The sequence below is a fragment of the Babylonia areolata genome, chromosome 1 (genome assembly GCF_041734735.1).
Source record: "Babylonia areolata isolate BAREFJ2019XMU chromosome 1, ASM4173473v1, whole genome shotgun sequence".
Classification (NCBI taxonomy): Eukaryota; Metazoa; Mollusca; class Gastropoda; order Neogastropoda; family Buccinidae; genus Babylonia; species Babylonia areolata.
In genome coordinates, this window is record NC_134876.1 from 56651950 (window position 1) to 56672181 (window position 20232).

Below are 20232 nucleotides of genomic sequence, written 5' to 3' on the forward strand. Positions count from 1 at the left end.
CAGTGGTGGATCTTTTTTTCTCATTTGGTGGGAATAGAATTTGGAAAAGATCTTAAGTGAGATACTGTGCCATCTATGACATAGAATGCTTTGGGAAAAGAACTGAGAAAAGGGGGCAGGGGGTGTTGAGAGAGTTGAAGAAATTCTTAAGTGGTTGATTTCTTTCTGTGTTATTCAGGAGACAACTACAGTGAGCACGACATTGTTAGTCTGAACAACCAGGGAGAGCTTGGGGTGTACTCGGTGTTCTCTTTGAGATGCCAAATGCTGTCGGCTGCTCTGAGGAAGGATGATATCAAGTAAGTAGCCAGTTCACATTGTGCCAATTAGTCTGTGTGCTTCCTCTGCTGTTCGACACAACTATTGTACAATTAGTCTATATAGACATTGTGCTGATTTTATCTATCTGACTCAGTTTTGTCATTTTGATATTGATAAGCATTATTACAGAGTTTTTAATGCATTGATAAGCATTTGTCATTTACCTCCCAATGTAGTTCATTGATTTTTTTTTTTTACAATTTCTTTGTGATTGTACTTCAGTTGCAAAGTTTACAATTTAATTTGATTGGGAGGCTAAAATAGTTTGATCAGACCCTGATATTTTGATTTTAAGGACAGTGACAGTTTTACAAGCACATGACTTTAGTTCTCAGTGTGATTTATTTGGGAAAAATAACACACACACACACATGCATTTCAAATGGTGTTTGGAGATCTTATCTCCTAAGGGAAACATTTATTGGGTTGGATTTTTTTTTGTACAGGAAATTGAATCTGAGTACCAGTACACTTATATGGTGGTTGTACTTTTTCAGTGGGATATCATCCTTCGTGTTCACCAAAAATGGCCAGGGCTACTTCCTGCAGTCGCCTTCCGAGTTCAGCCACGTGTCTCTGTCGGCCTCCAGCAGCAGCCGGCCTGTGTGCATGGTGGAGCTGAAGGAGGGCATGCGTCCTGAGCCCCCAGAGCCTGTGGTGGAGGTCACACCCCCTTCACCCACAGAGGAGGAGCAACAGCAACCAGCTGCCGCAGAGCAGACACAAGAGGCTGAGGCTGGGTGAGAACAAGAGTTTTGTTGTTTTTGTGTGTGTGTGTGTGTATTGATTTATTCAATAATGAACGCCTCGGGGGAGTGCGTTCTTTTTATGCTCATTCCTCATCTGTGCTGATGATGCATGACAGATGTGGTTGTGTCATTCACGTAACATGGCCTGATCATACAGTGCAGCCATTACCACACTGCTGTCGATCCTGATAATTATGGAATAGACCACAATCAGTTTTCTTTTTGGAATTTCAGCGGTTTACCCATACTAATGGAAAACAGAAACAGCAGAACAGGGTTGATATGGCCTGATGCATTCATGCCCATGTTGAATTGAAGTATGTTGTCTGTGTTCAGTGCAACGGGGGCAGAAGCGACAGCATATGACACATCTGACATCACCATCGGCCTCAATGACAGCCAGGTCAATGACTCGCGTGTTGACACCTCCGCTGACATCACTCTTGACAGTGTTCGTGAGCATGTGTAAGTTCATGCTAGTACTCCTAGACTGGCTGTCATGCATGTTAAATTTCAAAGCTTCGATTGGCATTGGAATAACTTTAAGCCTAATTAATGCTGGAATTTTTATAATGGAATAACATGGGTTTTAATTCTATTTCATTCAGAAGCTTTTGCGTGGAAGTTAGTCATTGAGAAACAGTTGCTTTTGGGAAGTCATTCAAAAACAGTGACATTTAGAAACAGTTTTGTATGCAAAATCTTTTCCTTTTTTTTCTTCTTTTTTTTGTGCATAGAAATTCCCTAGAGCAGGAAATTAAGCAATGGGTTAGTGAAATCACTTCAGCACGGAAGTCATTTAGAGCAGTCTATTTCTGGTTTAAAAGTTCCCTGAAGGACAGAATTTTCAAGTACCTAGGTAGATGGAAATGACCTGGCTGGTGTTGAGGCATGAGTACTGGTTCTGTTTTGCTTTTGGTTCAACAGCAAAAATGTTCACAGCATGAGTATTGTTTCTGTGTGCAGTGAGGAAGTGGTGAGCACTGCCATCACCAACCAGACGACCACCATGATCACCACAGACACCACCGTTGTCACAGTCACTGCTCCTTCTCCTTTGCCTCCCGAAGTTTCTTGTAAGAACTGAATTCCATATGTGTCATAAGTTGCTTATGTCATACATGATTTTCCTCTTTTACATTTTTTGAGCCATTATTATATGGTTTATTTCTCTGCTCGGTTTTTGTCCAGCTGTGTGGCTGCTTGACTTGCATGGCATATTTTTTGTGACTGCTTTTGCCTGCACCCTGTTTTCATGCCATACTGCTTCAGTCCTGCAGGAGCTATCAGCAAACCATTTCATAGTAAACGGACAGATTTTTTGTTTTATTCTATTAGCATGTGACACTCAACTGATGAAAGCTGATGTTTGCTGCAGAGAAAAACCTGAAAATTGTTCTTTCTTTCAGAAATCAGAGCACTGTGATGGGCTTAATTTAACATGATGAACACTAATAGTACAAGCCTGGAAACATATCTATCAATTTGTTGAAAAATGCACACATTAAGCTAATTAACACGGAAGATACTTGATTTCATATTTTGCTTCTGTAAACAGTTGACATGGAATCTGTCATAGGGCAGTTTTGTGTATTGCTGTCACATATGTAGAGGGGATTCTACTATCAGTAGTTGGAAAAATGCATGAATCAAAAAGCTTTTGATAAAAAAAACTTTAGTGTTGAGATAAAGCATATTATTCCTTTAAATTGCAAGTGTGTTTGTTTCTGAATGAAAAGTGTCAGTGTTTCCTTCAAAGCAATCACTGCTCATTTTCTTTTGTAGAGTGATTACCTTTTTTTTTCTTTTTTGTTTTGTTTGAGTCAAAGATGAGAAAGCAAGTGTTGTGATAGACAGATGTTGTGGTGAAGTAGAGAATGACGCTATTGTTTTTGCCTGGCAGTGGAGAATGAGGATGTGGAGCCAGAGAGTCCTCAGACAAATGGTCCAGCCACTAATGGCACCGACGAGGTGAGAACAGGGACGCAGTGTGCTAAGTTCCCATATACCTTTTGTGTATTTGTACTCTACTGTTCTTCACTGGCCTTCCCCACCTTGCTTTCTTTTTACACAGCTCAGTTGCTGGTGTCTTTTACATTGCCAGTTCTTGTTCTTTTTTTTGTTGTTAAATTACTGCCAGTTTCATACTTAAGCCTTAAAATGGAATGCCAGCATGAAAGAAGTCTGTGACTAGTTTTGATTTTCGCCAAAGTGGCAGCTTTTCATTTCTACCATGTTGCCATGACCTGTTTCGATTTTTATCAAAGTATGAGTATTTTGGAAATAGTGACACGTTTTGATTTCTACCAAATTATCAGCACTAAAGGAAATGACAGATTTTGATTTCTACTAAAGTGCCAGTCCATAGAAGTAAGTGACAGGTTATTTCTTTGTGCCAGCATTTCAGAAGTAAGGTACAGGTCTTGATTTCTACCAAAGTGCCAACACTACAGACATGTGACAGGTATTAATGACTGCCACAGTGCCAGTGTTAAATAAGTGACTGGCATTAATTTGTCAGTACTGAAGTATGTAACAGGTTTTAATTTCTACCAGAGTGCTAGTACTAGAAGTATGATAACCAGTAATTGTTTTTGCCAGTGACAGAATTGGAGTATATTACAGGCATTGGTGTGTCATGTATCAGTACAACAGAAGTATATATGTTCCAAGCACCAATGCCAGAGAAGTATGACAGACATAAGTGCATGAGACATTACTTTATACACAAAACACAATCATCAAAATTTCAACGCATATATAAAACCAGCAAGCTAAAACTGAATGAGAATGCGTATGACTGAGAAAGCAAAAACTGAATGTGCCCACTGGAGTTGAGCATGTCCACACTCAGTCCAGTCCAAGGGAAGTAATCAGGTATTATGGATGAATCAGCTTGGTTATAGTACTTGGGTATACTATTTTGGCAAAGAAGAGTACCGACCATTGTGATCACAGCTTTATTTTATTTCTTGATTTTTCTTAGGAAAGGGAAAAGAACTATGTATTTCTTCAGATATTTTACTAGACTTGTAGCCAAATTTCTGCACATAAAAAGATTTGACAACATTAGAGGCGGGAAGACTGGCTAGCTTTCTTTTTGTGATATATATATATCAAAGTATACATGAGATAATTAAAAGAATCTGGGGGAAGGGAAATAATTTTAAATTGGTATCATTTTGTGCATGTGGGTGTTTATTTTTGACTATTTCTTATAGTATTGTCCTGCAGTGTGTTTTATGCGTGTTACATTGATACATACATTGCTGTTGTCATATCATTTGCTGCTTTCAGTTGTGCAAATGCTGTTGTCTGTTTATGGAGGTGAACAAATGTTACCTTGTATGTGTGTTGACCCATTTCTTTTGTTCCCTCTGTTTTGTCTTAGAGCATGCACTCGTGGAAGTTCATTCAGACCATTAGACACTTGCATCTTTACAAACCATGCATTATGAAAACTATCGTAGCTTGATAATTGTTGGCAATTGTACAGTAGCCTGGTTGCTACATGTATATCTGACAAGTCAGTTCATTTGCTTCATAACATACGAGTGACATTGTGGAGCACCATTAAAAAAAACCCAAAAGAATGGAAGAATCTTTAGGCAGTGGTGCTCTTTTTCTTTACATCTGTCAACTAGTTTGCATTTATGTTGAATGTGACAACCTTTTACTACTTGAACATTCCTTCGAGTGCAATTATGTTTATTAGAAGTTACATGGTAAATTGTGTAATGATGTGTTCAAGGATTTTTTCCCATAAGCTTTGTTATAACTGTTGTTTTTGTATATGTATTGTCTGGTTTCATTTTTATCTTATCAGCACATTAATGGAAATTCATTCCCATTGTGATGATTAAGACTGCAGTACACTGTCTTTGAGAAAGGAAAGATGATCCTAAGTGTCCATTTGTAAGGGGGTTGGTGCATGCCAGCACTTGAATTATCATAGAAAAAGTTGAAACTGCAGTAAACACTTCTTGATATGCCATCTTGACATTGTTTGGTTTCTGAAAAATAAATGTTAGAAGGAATCCCAGCTGAAAAGTCATGGTAATGACATGATCCAGTAGTAACTGATATCGGTGACCATCCTGTTTATTCATTCTGTCTGACAGCCTAGCTCTCCAGTGGATGAAATTGTGGACAAACTGCAAGAAGCAGTGGTGGCAGCTGCCAGTGGCGAAGACACTGCCGCGATCAAGCAGAAACTGATTGAGGGAACAACAGGCGCCGCAGCATCGGCCTTGCAAGGAGCAATCTAAATGTCCACAGCCATTCAGTACTGTAAACCTGAATGCCAGGGATGGGAGAGACATGCAGCAGAAACCACAGTGCTTGGCAACGAAGCAGAACATTGGTGCCACATAACAGCAGTCTGGCGTTCCTTGTCTGTGGTTGAGGCAGCCGGCGCTTTTGTTGCTTTCATGTTTTTAGAAACTTGTGCTTGTTTTAAACTACAGTGCTGTGACAAATTCTGTTTAAAAAAAAAATCTTGGGACTGGACGTTGAGCTGGAAAAAAAAAAAATCTTGGGGTTAAATGGACGTGAACTTGCGCAGACAGGTTCTAATATACATGGACTGAAAAGTTGTGCCAGCACTGCCAAGGTATTTTTGTTTGTTTATTTTTCTTGTGTGTTTTCTTTCTTCTTTTTTTCTTTGGTGGTCATCACTGCCATATACCTCCACTGTCAATGGGTGAAGTCCAGTTCATTCAAATTTGTGTGTTTTTTTGTTGGTGTTTTTTTGTTTTATTATTCAGAGTTGAGCCAGATTTGATTTGATGGCTTGTCCCAGTTTTCAATGAAGTAGAAAAAAAATTTTATTCATAGAAATAAATGAAAAGCATGATTTGTACTTTAAGAAGTAATGCCACCGTCATGCTGTGTTTCCAAGTCATAGAATGCCAATCTATCATTTTTTCCCACACAGATTATGGCAGTGGTACACTTTCTTTGGTCCAAACACTTCCAGTTGGTTCTGCCGTGAAGTGATTTCTGCACTGAGTATATGTGCTTCAAGTGATATTACAAGTTATGAAATATTCTGATGGTTTTTCTCTTGCAGGCTACTGTTTCTTTTTGCTTGCTTGCTTTGCCTTGATTTTAAATTCACTTTTATCACTTGGGTACCATGGTTTTTACAACTATTACAGCTTTTAGTAGTTTCTTTAAAGGTAAGATTGTCATGAGTTTGAATTTAGTCAGTTTTAGATTTCGACGTTATTTAGTGTATACTGCATAAAAAACACCCAAATGTAAAATGGGTTGCATCTATGGGGGCATTTGATTTTGACTTCATTTAGTGTATACTTCATAAGAAAAACACCCAAATGTAAAATGGGTTGCATCTATGGGGGCATTTCAGTATGTTGTCTGTGTACTTCAGATTGATTTGACCATTACCATTCCAGTGATCTTGGCATGAGTATTTTCTCTGTTTGAAAATGATTGGATCTTGTTTTTGAAGTTTTTCCATGTTATATGTACACCTTCCTAACTTTGCACCATCACATTGGCAGTGCAAACTAATGACCTATTCATATTTAGCCCCACAAAATGGATTGTGTGTGCATTTATGGTTCGTGATTGTGAGTTAATCATGTACAGTACTGTCAGTTAAATGGTGTACAGCATCTCCAGGTATCCTTTGTGCACGTCGTCAATGGCAGCAGATATTAAGCAAAGTCCTTTTTCAGCATTTTCTAGGACTGGAAACCTGCGTTTCCTGGTCATAGCAGCTTATTTGTTGCTTGATTTTTATCATCTTCGTTTTTTTCAACTTCACTGAGCAGTTCAAAACTGCCCAGTTATGTTTCATTTCCCCATGTCTTTGTGACTTGTTTGCTGTAAATTTATACTTTTGTCGTGTTGATCCACCCACCATACACGCAGGCATTGCAGTCAGTATTATTTTAGTGTAGGGTATTTGTATCTTCTGCTTAACGGGTACAGAGCATGGTGTTGAGGACTCGTCCAATCCATCCCTTTGTCCTTTGTGCCTTGTAACCAGACTGTCAGCCACTGAGTTTTCACATTTCAAGGTAAAATGAGACTCATTCTGTTTCTCTGCTGTTGCTTTGGACCAAGTATGGTGCTTTTTGGGTTTTTTCCTCTTGTATTTTTAATTACAATAAGCACATTTCATTAATTTTTGTCAGTGTAAAAACCATCAAATCCATATATTTTAGATAAATGCCAACCTTATTTATGTTTATGTCCATATTGTACACTTCGTATCATTTTCTAATAGAGAGTAATCTTGAGGGACTGACTTATGAATTTGTGAAAAAAATCAGGTTTTGAGATATTAAGAGGATTAACTTCTGCGGTTTGGAAATGGGGTTGATCTCGAGTCTTGATAGTTTCCAAGATTCTGAAACATTCAAGATATATTTTAAGAAGCTCTTGAAGGTCCTTTGAAGAGAATATGCAGAAAAAATGCTTTGGGCAGTGGGTATGAAAGTTAATATTATGGGAACAATTTAACATTTTAATTGGTATTTTCATATTGGCCAGTAGGCTCCTGTTTTGGTTTTCATTTCCTTAAATACAAATGTGGTTAGCAGCAGTAGTCCTGACCATTGGGAAGGGTGGTATTCTCATTCACAGGAAAAGCTCATCAACATCACTGGCCAGTCATATAGGTCGGTGTCAACTGTACAGTTCCTTGCCTTTTGCTGTTCAACATTTTAACTGTGCCACTAGTATGATGCTCAGTTATTTTAATCAGCAGTTCATTGACATGCTTTTATAAATACATTTTTATGACTGGTTAACTTTGCAATAAAATGTATGTCTACACCCTTGTGCTCTTGTATGTTGTAAACATTGCCTTGGCATACTATGTATAAAATGGAGCTTTATGTCCCATCATTTTTCTTCTTTTTTTTTTCTTTTTTTTTTTTTTTTTAATGGATGTAAATGAAAGTCATTACTGGTATACTTCTCAAAGAGACATAACATTGGAGCAATGCCTGTATCTTGTTTCAGTGATTAATTCCCACAGCAACAGGGTAATTGTAATAGTCAAGGGCCCAGTGCATGAGGCTGACTGCTGTTGAATTATTTTTCTTAGATAAATAACTTTATTTCAGAAAAAATATGTTTAAATATAAGACATGTTCAGTTCTGGCATTGACTTGAGATAACACCCGTTTCACATACCTTCTAACAGGTTAAGCTCAGTTTGATTATATAAGATCTTCCACAAACATTTTATGGGCTTATTTATTTACTTGTGTGGCACTTGACCTTGGTTGTGTCCAATTGTATAATTAGGAACTAAATTGATTTGAAGGTGTAAATACATGTCAGTTGGGGTATTTAACAATTGGCATTTATTGCAACCTTTTTTCTTTTTTTTTTTTTTTTTTTTTGCTACTTTAATCTTAATACTCTTCTGCCCATTCCCTGAACAAAACACATGTATCATTGCAACCCCCCCCCCCCCCCCCAAAAAAAAAAAAAATGTCACTGTGCCCTGCTTTCAGTCATTTTGGCACAAGCTAATAAGGGAGATAAACATTTTAATAGTCAATTTATCTGCAGAAAGGATAGAAGTTTGTAACTTCTGTGTATAATTGCAAGGAAGAAAATGAAGCCTCATTTATTGGCCAGATCACATTTGATTTGAGAAAATGGAAAGAGCCAGCTTGTTTACTTTATCTTTTGTCATGAGCTGCACACATTCCATTCACATGCTTCAGAAACAGGTCTGTTTCTTTGGGTTTTTTTATTATCTCTAGTAAGATTCATAATTGGTTTTAAACACAAACGATGCATGGAGCATTGATATACATGTATAAATTAGACATGTTTACTTCAAGTAAACCACACAGATCTGTCATGCACATGCAATAATCAGAATAGAAATAAAATACACTAATTAAACAGACGTACTCAGCAGCAAATAATTCAGTTATTGTAAGGCATCATTTTGCACTTAATATGAATATAGAATATTACAGTTAAGAGCTGCATTTCATTCCAAGTGTTTTGAAATTTAACAGGACTCGCTGCTAAAAATGTACAGAACAAGAATTTGATTTGTGCCCTTCATTTTCTCTGGTCCTACCCAACATTGCATGTACTTCAGGTTCATATGGGAAGCCTGGAAATATGGAATTGAAGGTCATCAGTATCATGGAAAGATATGAGAATGCTGGATTGACATGAAATGACCACAGCAGCATTGTCATCAATGTAAAGTAAAAAAAACAAAATAAATAAATAAAATAAAATTGTCTAATCCTGTGGCCTTTCATGAGGTGCAAACAGCAACCTCCATCTAATCTCAAAGCATGCAAGAGTAAACAGGCATGCCAATTTTCAAGCAATCTTCAAGTCTGTTTAAAAGCCATTAGAAACATTTCCAGATTGCCAACCCCCAAAGTTTCCCAAACTCTCCTGTGTTCATGTTGGGTTATCCACAAGGGAAAATGATTCCCTTCTCTGTCCCCATCATAATATTGATTCATCTGTTGGAAAGAATTTTTTCCAGATTCGCGTGTGTGTCCACAAACGCCCATCTACATCTTAACCAGACTACCAGAAGTACCAAAAGGTTCATCAACTAACAATTTCCTAAAATAACACCAGTGCAAACTGACACACAAAGGCGATTTAAAAAAAAAAAAAAAAAAAAAAAGTTGAAGACTACCAATCAATAGCAAAAAATGTACATGCAATTTGTAGAAATCGACTGGGTATTCTGGAACGGAGTAGCTGAGAACAATATTTTGAATTTTTATAGGCAAATTTGACTAGGTAACTGCAAATTCACAAAGATGGATATTTTACAAATCATTATTCTTACAGCATGGATGATTCCACTACCAGATATCACAGAACGAAAACAAAAAAAAATCATATAAAATGTATGCATATAAATGTTAATACATTTGGTATGTAAAACTTGTAGTTGAGAGTTCTGAAAGGCCAGGAATGTAGAACTTAGAATGGAGCAGTAAGGCAAAAAGTTATGAAAACAAACGACGGAAAGAAAACTGATTGGAAAAGAGCAACTTTCTAACTGAATTTCCACAAGCCATGAGGGCATCAAGATCTCAGTAGAACTGAGTGGCAAGCCTTTCAGTTAGGTCTCGGTAGAACTGATTGGTAAACCTTTCAGTCAGACCTAAGTTAAGTCAGTTCCTTTGGCTGTAAGGTTACAACCCACATTTAACAGGTAAATCACATTTTTCATGTTTTGACAACCATATGAATGATGAAAAGGGTTTTTAGATCTCTAATATCCATTCATTGTCGGCATATGCATACAAAATGAAAGTGTCAAGGGACTTGGCTGGCCTGCACACACATGACCTCGAAGATCAGAAAGACTGATTCTCTGCCGTAGTGCAAAATCTTGGTTGTTGCTAAATTTACACAGCATTTGGACAAAACAGGCCAGTCTACATTTATTCCATAGACTAAATTCTTAATGCCAAACAAATTTAGCACTGCTAAGATAGCTCAAATAACACAGCCCCAGGACATTATATTGACACTAACCACTTGAATATTGTCAATCAAATTTACTGTCAACATTTGGAAGTGTTTTCTGAATTTCTTTAATTAAAAATCAACAACAAATATACAAAGCCTGAAAAGCCTGGGCAGAATATGCATCATGAAAAGCCCAGTTAAGTCCAGAGAATTTGAGTCCACCATGGGAGAGATAATCACCACCACCAGGAATGCAGTTTCCAAAACGTTAACGACAGGCCTCCTGGTTTCCAGCGAGCAGAACTGTCAATCGTTTTTCCCTGCACTGTTGTCATGTCTATATTCTATCTGACGATTGAAGCTTTCAAAGCCAAAATGCACCCAACCCCAACCTTTGTGTGCATGCTCTCTCACTGTCTTGATCCTTGCGTTGTCATTTTCCAACCCCCTTTTCCCACTCACTTTTCTGCACCTACACCTTCCACCCCCTTGCAACGTATAACTCGCCTGTTACCATGCTGATCTGGCCAGGCTCAAGACTAAACTCTGAAGACATGGCACCAGGAAAGAAATCAAGTTGAAAACAAATCAACAGTATATTTTAGGAACACAGGTCTTCTTTCTTTGTGGGCTGCAACTCCCACGTTCACTCGTAAAAAAAAAAAAAAAAAAAAAAAGGGTGGGCTTTTACGTGCATGATCGTTTTAACCCCGCCATGTAGGCAGCCATACTCCGTTTTCGGGGATGGTACACAGATCATCTCAAAGCCCTGCATTCGCAATACAGTCTTCTTCGTTTGTGGGCTGCAACTCCCACGTTCACTCATATGTACACGAGTGGGCTTTTACGTGTATGACCGTTTTCACCCCGCCATGTAGGCAGCCATACTCCGTTTTCGGGGGTGCAGTGCAGTAAAAAAAATACAACCAGCAAATAGTTTAGTCGACAAAACAGCTCCATCGTTCAACAAACTTCTTATGGACTGAAGGACAACCATTTTCACAGTCAACAACCCAGTCCCTCTGTTCATAAATTACAGATCAAGCCAACGGTGGATAAGTCATGTCTGCCGTTCGCAAGAAATTTGAAGAAACACCCGCACATGGAGAAGACCATGTTTCTGTTGCAATGAACGGGTGAGGTGCTCCATTACTACGACAGTGTGAAGACAGGAAGCCTGTTCAAGAAAATGGTCTCATGAGGAGAGCTCAGTTAATGACTGCGAGGTTCCACGCTCAGAATTGCAACGAGTCAAAAACGAAACTAAGCTATGCAGAGGGAGGAGGGAAGGCATGAAGGTGGGGTGGCGGGAGGGGGGGGGGGGGGAGCCGAAAAGAGGCGGGCATTCGAGGGACAGAGGTAGGCACTGAAAAGAGAGGGAGGGAAGCATTCGAGGGAGGGGGAGAGAGGGCGGGTGTGTGTGTGTGTGTGTGTGGGGCGGGGGGGGGGGGGGGGGGGGTCAGGGGGCATTGAAAGAGAGGGAGGATAATAAAGCATCACAGAGGGAGAGACATTGGGGAGAGAGAGGAGCGGGATAGAAGCATTGGAGAGAGAGGGGTGCATTGAGGAAGAGGAGAGAAGAGGTATTCAATACAAGACTCTTCTTCATGTGTGAATTTTCTTGTTGTGAGTGACTGTATTGTAATATTACAAGACACTTCATTATGACTTTAAATGAGCCCTTGATCATCAGAAGACTTCAAAAAATGTCATGGAAGACATGTACAGGTATGATTTTTATGTCTCCTATTAACTTTGTAGGTCCTTACAAAATACTGAGATGGTCCTTATAAGTCCTTACAAGGTCCTTACTTAGCATAACCTGAAGTCCATGGGAACCCTGTATTATGAGTGAGAGAAGAGAAAGGAGGAATTGGGGGAGATGAGAGAGAGGTATTAGGTGAGAGAGAGGGGGAGACCTTGGGGATAGAGAGAATATAAAAAGAGGGAGGCATAAAGAGATGGGAGAACTGGGGAAAAGAGAAGGTTGAGGCATTGGGAGAGAGGGAAGAAAGGGTGAGGCATTGGGAGAGAGGGAAGAAAGGGTGAGGCATTGGGAGAGAGGGAAGAAAGGGTGAGAGAGGGAAGAAAGGGTGAGGCATTGGGAGAGAGGGAAGAAAGGGGGAGGCATTGGGAGAGAGGAAGAAAGGGGGAGGCATTGAGAGAGAGGAAGAAAGGGGAGGCATTGGGAGAGAGGGAAGAAAGGGGGAGGCATTGGGAGAGAGGAAGAAAGGGGGAGGCATTGGGAGAGGAGGAAGAAAGGGGGAGGCATTGGGAGAGGAGGAAGAAAGGGGGAGGCATTGGGAGGGAGGAAAAAAGGGGGAGGCATTGGGAGAGGAGGAAGAAAGGGGGAGGCATTGGGAGGAGGAAAAAAGGGGGAGGCATTGGGAGGGAGGAAGAAAGGGGGAGGCATTGGGAGAGAGAAAAGAGAGAGCTAGAGGTAAAGGTACTGGGTGAGGGGGGGGGGGTGAGAGAAAGAGAGGGTAGAGACAGTTCGACAGAATAGATATGTGCAACAGAAGAGGCGAAGAAACCTAAAATACGTCTGCATTTTGTGTGGCCACGCAAGTTTCTCCTCTGACTGGTAAAGATTAAGGGTCCACGCTTTCTATGCAGTGAATCTCTCTGGCGATTTTCCGAATGTTGCTTCAGTAATGTTGCTCCATAAAAGACTGTCGCAACACCACAGGGTTTTTCTGGTACAACAGCCTCAATCCACCCCCACCCTCCTCTTTTTTTCTTCTTTTTTTTTAACCCCAGCGTCAGTTGAGGCCAGTCAAAATCGACCCTCACTAGCTGGAAATTCGGGAGAGATTGGACAGAGGGGGCACCGGAGGAGAAAAGAGGGAGATGAATCAGTTGGGAAGAGAGAGAAGGGCGGGAGAGAGAGAAGGGCGGGAGAGAGAGAGGGGCTGGGGGGCACTGGGTGAGACTGAGGAGAGAGATAAGAAAGAGAAAGGGAGGCATTCGGAGGAGAAAAGAGAGTGGGAGGCATCTTTCTTCCCTCTCTCCCCAGTGCCTCACCTATCTCTTCTCTTTTCCCCAATACTCTGCTCTCTTAATGACTCCCTTTTTCTTCTCTTTATCCCCACTGCCTCTTCCCCACCCCTCTCTCTCTTCTCTCTACCCCAATACCTAACCTCTCTTCTCTCCCCAAATACCTCTCCTGGGTAAACTAACTTATACGGGAGGGTGGTTGTTCTGGGGTGGCTTCACTGACCTCTGCCCCACCGTCTTTTCCATCACAACAAAAATGGGAGTGTCCTACATTTAATGCCTGCATCGAAGTTCCCTCCCAACACCAACTTGACGAAAGTTACAGAAGGTCTGGGGCTACCCTGTACTGTCACTTCTCCGCAGGGTGAGTAGAGGTGGGAACAGAGGAAGGGAGTTGCCCAGGACTTGTTTGGACAGCCCCACGTATCATGATAGAAGTAGCAGGGAAGGGTTGTTTTGGGTTAGCTTGTACTGACCGCTTTCCTTCATATCAAAATCAGGAAGAATCATGGAGGAGTGGAAGCTCTGGACTGTCTTGTACTGACCCTCCCCTCTTCCCTCCAGGGAAGTGGTTGCTCTCAATTAGCTTGCAGCTGTTTTAGACTGATGGGAGGTGACCGATTCCAGCTAAGTCATCATCCGACCAGGGGAAGTGGGGAGCGGTACAACTCAGTACAAAGTGGATGGGGGCGAGGGGCGATCTGTTTGGGCTAAAATGCTTTCTTCATTCACTGGCAGTTAAATGTGAAGTAATTTGGGGAAGGAGTCAACTCTAACTGGGCAAAATTTAATCCTTTTAATCGAGGGGTCATTTAAACTAGCCCCGAAACTGAGATCTCCGTATCTATAAAGAGGGGGGTGGGTGCCGGGTGTAAATATCCCACAATGGGCGTTACTTTTTAACTAGTTAAAATTTATCCCTGGGGGTCATTCCAGCTCTGTCTAAATAAATCTGGGCGAGCCAGATTTGATCCCGGGGTAAAAACCAGCGGGAATACAAATAGGCCGATACACCAGTAAACTAACATTCTGGAGGTGGGTATGAGAGAGAGAGAGAGAGAGAGAAGGAGAGGAGGGAGGGGGGAGGGAGAGGAGAGAGAATTCAGGGAGCAGGGCGAGGACTGGGGAGGGTTTTCGTTTGTGTAAGTTCTCTGATTCAGGGTACCGATAATTATACGATAAAGTTTCTTTGATCGGAATTTAAAGTTTGAACTTACTTATAACCTATATTTCAGTGGTTTCACACCACCTTCCATAGCAAACTGATGGAGGAAAGTCTTTCCCACGGTGTTGGACACTGGCTGCGAGTGAGCCAAGTTCACACTGCATAGATGTTGCCTCAGTTGCCACAGGTGCCCGACAGTGCACTGTTACTGAAGGATTCTGTTGGTTCGACTCAGTGTATTTTGTACCTTTATTTTTTCCATGTTCTTGTTTCCTCAGAAAATCGACGGTAATATTTTCACCGACGTAAAGCTGAAAATCTTGAACGCTTGTAATAAACCATTTTTGGAGGTAATTAAGTCACAGCGAGTTGAACAAACGTGTTCCCCATACAAGAAAGAGAAAAGTTTGGAAGCTCCTCTTCTGAATATATCATGTGACTTTGAAAAAAAAAGAAGAACTAGAAAGTTTGCCAACAGCGTGTAATTGCGAACGATTCGTATACTACCCCACTTCGAAGCGTTTTCTACGGTTGAATTCCACTATTTAATGTCTGCTTCGACCTTTTCCTAATGCCTTAATGAATATCCATTTCCAAGAACCAGTCAAACATCAGCTATTTCTGGCTATTTCCGCGCTCTTTCTTCACGGCTTCGCGCCCCACTGCCGACCAAGGTCATGAGCGTGCTCTCAAAATCCTAAAATCAAGGGAAGCAAGTTGTAGTACTTGACGTTGACAAAGTTAAAAATAGTTGATTTGATCGGATATGTTGAATGCGCATTACCAGTGCTGGGAGAATTTAAGAAAGTATACTGGTGAAAGATCAGAAAGTCAGTTTTGATAGGAATATGCAAAATAGTGCCGTTTGCAACTAGACCACAGGATATTTTGATGTGAGTCAATTTGCGAACGCCGGATGCTGCACTGCCGGAATCACTTTGCACTACTCTCAAAAGGGAGTGTTGGTGTGCGGTGTGGGGTATGTGTGTTTGAATGTCTGTGTGTGTATCTGTGTGCATGTGTGATCAAAACCAGATATACAACAGACTGGTGCGATGTTCCAATAATATGTTATGTCCAATGAGTCAAAAACCTGCTTCTGTTTTAATTGTCTACACTGTACCCAAAGCCATCGTTCGCGGCAATTAGACTTGCCCGTTCGCATTTACCCTCAGGTACCCCTGCTATTTCAAACTTCGACAAACGTTGAAACGAACTTTTCCTGGTGCCAGGAATGGGTATTTAAAAACGTATATTGGAATAATGAGCACTATGATGTAAGCGCTTACTTCCCGTCTTTTCGCTCCAGGGGGAGAAACCTGCTTTGCGAGTGTTTTTCTCCCCAGTGCAACACAGTACACTCCACAAAGGCTTCGGGTTTGACACAAACCAACGTGCAGACATATACCGGTAAAAAATGAAGTTTGCTGTGAGAGACAGCTTGCTGATGGAACACACACTGACATAGAGTTTTTAAAAGTATACTAAGAACAAACAGTTATGTCCAGTCTTCGTTTTTATCCGTGGGCTGTCTTCATAGAGTGATGGTTTAAATTGAGGTAACGCATCCGCCTAGGAAGCGAGAGAAATCATGTCTGAGCGTGCTGGTTCGAATCACAGCTCAGCCGCCGATACCCCCACCCCCCCCCCCGCCCCCCAGACCTTGAGTGGTGGTCTGGACGCTAGTCATTCGGACGGATGAGACGATAAACCAAGCCCGGGTCCTGGCCGGGCCGTGTGCAGCCATGCACCTAGCGCACTTAAAAGAACCCACTGACGGCAACAAAAGGGTTGTTCCTGGCAAAATTCTGTAGAACTAAACTCCACTTTGATAGGAAAAAAACAAATAAAACTGCACGCAGGGAAATATACAAAAAAAAATGGGTGGCACTCTCAGTGTAGCGACGCGCTCTCCCCGGGGAGAGCAGCTCGAATTTCACACAGAGAAATCTGTTGTGACAAAAAAGAAAAATACATCTCAAGTTCAGTATGTTTGGATTAAAAAAAAAAATGTTGTGCACTGGACAGAGAGAGAGAGAGAGAGAGAGAGTGCCGTGGCAAGCATGTGTGTAACGTCACACTTTTAAGTGTATTCGTAACAGTATCAGCAATCTCATGTTATTCCATGTCACGGAGTGCCACAATCTGATTTCACCGTGCAAGGGAATTCAAGTGCTTCTGTTTATTTGCACGCGCTTTTTTTACTGGTCACGGTGAGTTTATTTTTCCGTCTGACCCGTTAAACTGGCTTGCGACACACAGTCTGTCGCAGAGGCTTGAAACTCGGAAAAAAAGTCTCGCTGTCAGTTGGTTCTGGCCTACAGGTAATTACATATTAGTTATTTTTCATAAGAGTTTAAAGATATGGTTAGTCTTTTTGTGTAAGCATCAGTGTTATGTACCGTAACTGTAGTTATTATTTGTTGTGCATATTTTGGTGGAGCTATGCTTTGCGATATATTGTGTAAACTTGGTTACACCGCAAATTGACCAAAGAACAGTGTGTTTTCTGTACATATAATCGCTAGCATGAAGAGCAAAGGTAGTATAGAATTATGCTATCTTTATATTTCCAAATGTTGAGAAACGTGGCCATGTTTTTCATAATAGCCTGGGAATCATTGTTAAATATTCCGTTCCCCTTGTTAGTCCCGAGGCATGTATGATGAATGTTAATGTGGCGCTTCGCGAGGGGGCGACACGCAGGTGTTTTGTGCTCTGTGCTTCATCCTTGTTTTTGCTGTCCTCGCCCTGTCCTTGTGCTTTTATATTGTTTTAAAGTGGTGTGCAAGGTGTTAAAGATGAAGAGTGTGACAGTTGTGAGGGTGTTTGTGGTGGTGCTGGCTGTATTCCGGACTAGTGTTTGTGGTGTTTTTGTGTCACCGGGTGGTTTAAATGGCGGACAGCGAGGAGGCGCCTTACATCACGACCGTGATTTTCTTCTCAGTTTACTGTCAGTGCGCGACCCATCCGCTTTTACTGAGCAACTTTTACCTCGATCTTATTTGTGATGATGAAGAGAATGAAAGATAAGGTGAGAGAAAGAAAGCACGAAAGAGAGGAAAGAGAGGAGGCGTGAAGAGAAGACTGAGAAAAAATAAAACTAAGCCTCCACTGCCATCTATGATTTTATCCAATGTCAGATCTCTTAATCCAAACGGCAGAAACTGTAATTTAGATGAAGTACGAGCAAACTGTCGATTTTTAAATGATTTTAGAAACTCGTGTGTGCTTTGTTTTACCGAAACCTGGTTTAGTGAGAAAGTGTCGAATGAATGTGTTGCGATTGATGGTTTTAACACTCCGTACAGAATGGACAGAGACTGCAAGAAAGTGGGGAAGAAAATGGGTGGTGGCGTGTGCCTGTATGTCAATGAGAAGTGGTGTGACAGTGCGAATGTGTGTGTGAAGAAGCAACTGTGTACACAGGAACTTGAACTCATATCAGTGTCGCTGAGGCCTCGATACCTGCCACGTGAGTACGGCCGTATTTTCTTGACTGTTGTGTACGGCCCCAGTCTTTGACCAGGCATCTGCTGCACGTGCAGGAAGGACGATCGCAGGTGTTGTTCGCGACCTTCAACTCATCTCTGCCGACGCCCTGTGTTTTATTGTTGGAGATTTTAATCATTGTGATTTAAAGAAAGCCTTACCTTCTTTTAAACAATATGTTACCTGCCGGACCAGACTGGACAAGACAATCGATCTGTGTTACGGGAACATTCCTAATGCCTACAAATCTGTTCCCCTTGCACCAGTGGGTGTATCTGAGCATGATGTTGTTCATTTAATCCCAGCCTACAGACCAAAGATACAGACAGAGCCGATTGTGAAAAAGAGTGTGAAAGTTTGGACGTCAGAGAGTGTGGATGAACTGAGAGGATGTTTTGATTGTACTGATTGGAGTGTGTTGACTGACCCATGTGAGAATGTTCATGAAGCAGCTGATGTTGTTACATCTTATATCAGTTTCTGTGAAGACATGATAATTCCGACAAAAATAATTAAACTTTTCCCCAACAACAAACCATGGATCTCAAAGTCTCTCAAAACAATTTTAAACGAGAAAAAGGTAGCGTTTCAGTCAGGGAACAAGAAGGATAGGAAATTGATACAAAAGAAGCTTAGAGGTGAATTACGAAGGGGACAGAGGGAATTCAAGTCAAAAGTAGAGCAACAGTTTCAGACGGGAAGAATAGCAGATGCATGGGATGGGTTAAAAATTATCACTGGAGAAACGAAAAGGAAAACAGTAGCTTGTAAAATGGAAAAGGATGAACAGATTGATTTTTCAAATAAACTGAATGATTTCTACTGTCGCTTTGAAAGGAATGATCTGGGAAGGGAACTGAATAGTGTTATCTCACAGTTGCAGGAAAAGATCAAAGATAGGAACACAGGTGAAGACTTTGAGATCGATGCAAAAGTTGTTGAATCTTTATTTTTAAAACTGAATGTCACGAAGGCAATTGGCCCCGACAATATCTGTGGAAAATTACTGAAAACATGTGCTTCCCAGTTGTGTGACGTGTTCTGTAAAATTTTCAACTGGTCTCTGAAGGACTGCTCTGTCCCCAGCATCTGGAAAAAATCTACTATCTGTCCTATCCCCAAGAAAAAGAACCCAGCCGCACTAAATGATTACCGTCCTGTTGCCCTGACTTCAGTAGTGATGAAATGCTTTGAAAAAATTATTCTCCGACATCTTTCTTTCACTGAACAGCAGCTTGACTCTCTTCAGTTTGCTTATAAAGCACACAGAAGTACTGACGATGCTATCCTAACTCTCCTTCATAATGCTTTCCTTCATTTGAATAACACAGGATCTTTCGTTCGTATCCTTTTTGTTGACTTCTCTTCTGCTTTTAACACAATACAACCTCATCTCCTTGCCATCAAACTGCTAGGCATGGATGTTGATCCGAAGCTTACTCTTTGGATAATAAGTTTTCTTGTCAATAGAACTCAGTCCGTCCGCTTTCATTCTGCCCACTCTTCTCTAAAATCTACTTCTACTGGTGCACCCCAAGGTACAGTGCTGTCCCCTGTTCTTTTTACACTGTACACAAATGACTGCAGAGGCACGGAGGAAACTCCTGTCATAAAATATTCTGATGATTCAGCAATTGAAGATCTGTCCAACTCTGATGCTATTTATTTCAGTGAAATTAAAAAGATCTGTTCCTGGTGTGAGAAAAACTATCTGGATCTCAACGTATTGAAAACAAAAGAAATGTTAATAGATTTTCGGAAAGACCCCTTGCCTGTAGCTGACCTTGTTATTGATGGTCAAACAGTGGAGAGGGTCAATGAATATAGATATTTAGGGACCATCTTAGACAATAAGCTGACTTTTGACAGAAATGTTGATTCCATTCATAAGAAATGTCAATCTAGAATTTTTTATTTACAGAAGCTTAGAAATGTTGGTATAAATTCAAATATTCTTCAAAGTTATTATCGATGTTGTATCGAGTCTGTGCTTAGTTTCATTTATGTGCTGGTATGGAAGTTTGGGAGTGAGGAGTAAGCGTGTTTTGAACGATG

The 20232-nt window shown here is 40.8% G+C and overlaps 1 protein-coding gene across 6 annotated transcripts in view; it reads left to right on the forward strand.

The window, feature by feature from the left end:
* The window catches only part of LOC143284278 (lethal(2) giant larvae protein homolog 1-like), a 44630-nt gene extending 36753 nt beyond the window's left edge, over positions 1 to 7877 (forward strand). For 3 of the 6 annotated variants that reach the window (XM_076590974.1, XM_076590990.1, XM_076590982.1), the window contains exons 21-26: positions 179 to 299; positions 819 to 1061; positions 1407 to 1535; positions 2037 to 2146; positions 2974 to 3041; positions 5192 to 7877. In XM_076590974.1, the coding sequence (XP_076447089.1) occupies positions 179 to 299; positions 819 to 1061; positions 1407 to 1535; positions 2037 to 2146; positions 2974 to 3041; positions 5192 to 5338 (818 nt within the window). In that variant the 3' untranslated portion in view covers positions 5339 to 7877. The remainder of the gene's footprint in view (positions 1 to 178; positions 300 to 818; positions 1062 to 1406; positions 1536 to 2036; positions 2147 to 2973; positions 3042 to 5191) is intronic. The other 3 variants (XM_076590996.1, XM_076591004.1, XM_076591011.1) reach the window with 3 other exon arrangements.
* Positions 7878 to 20232: the final 12355 nt, after the last annotated feature.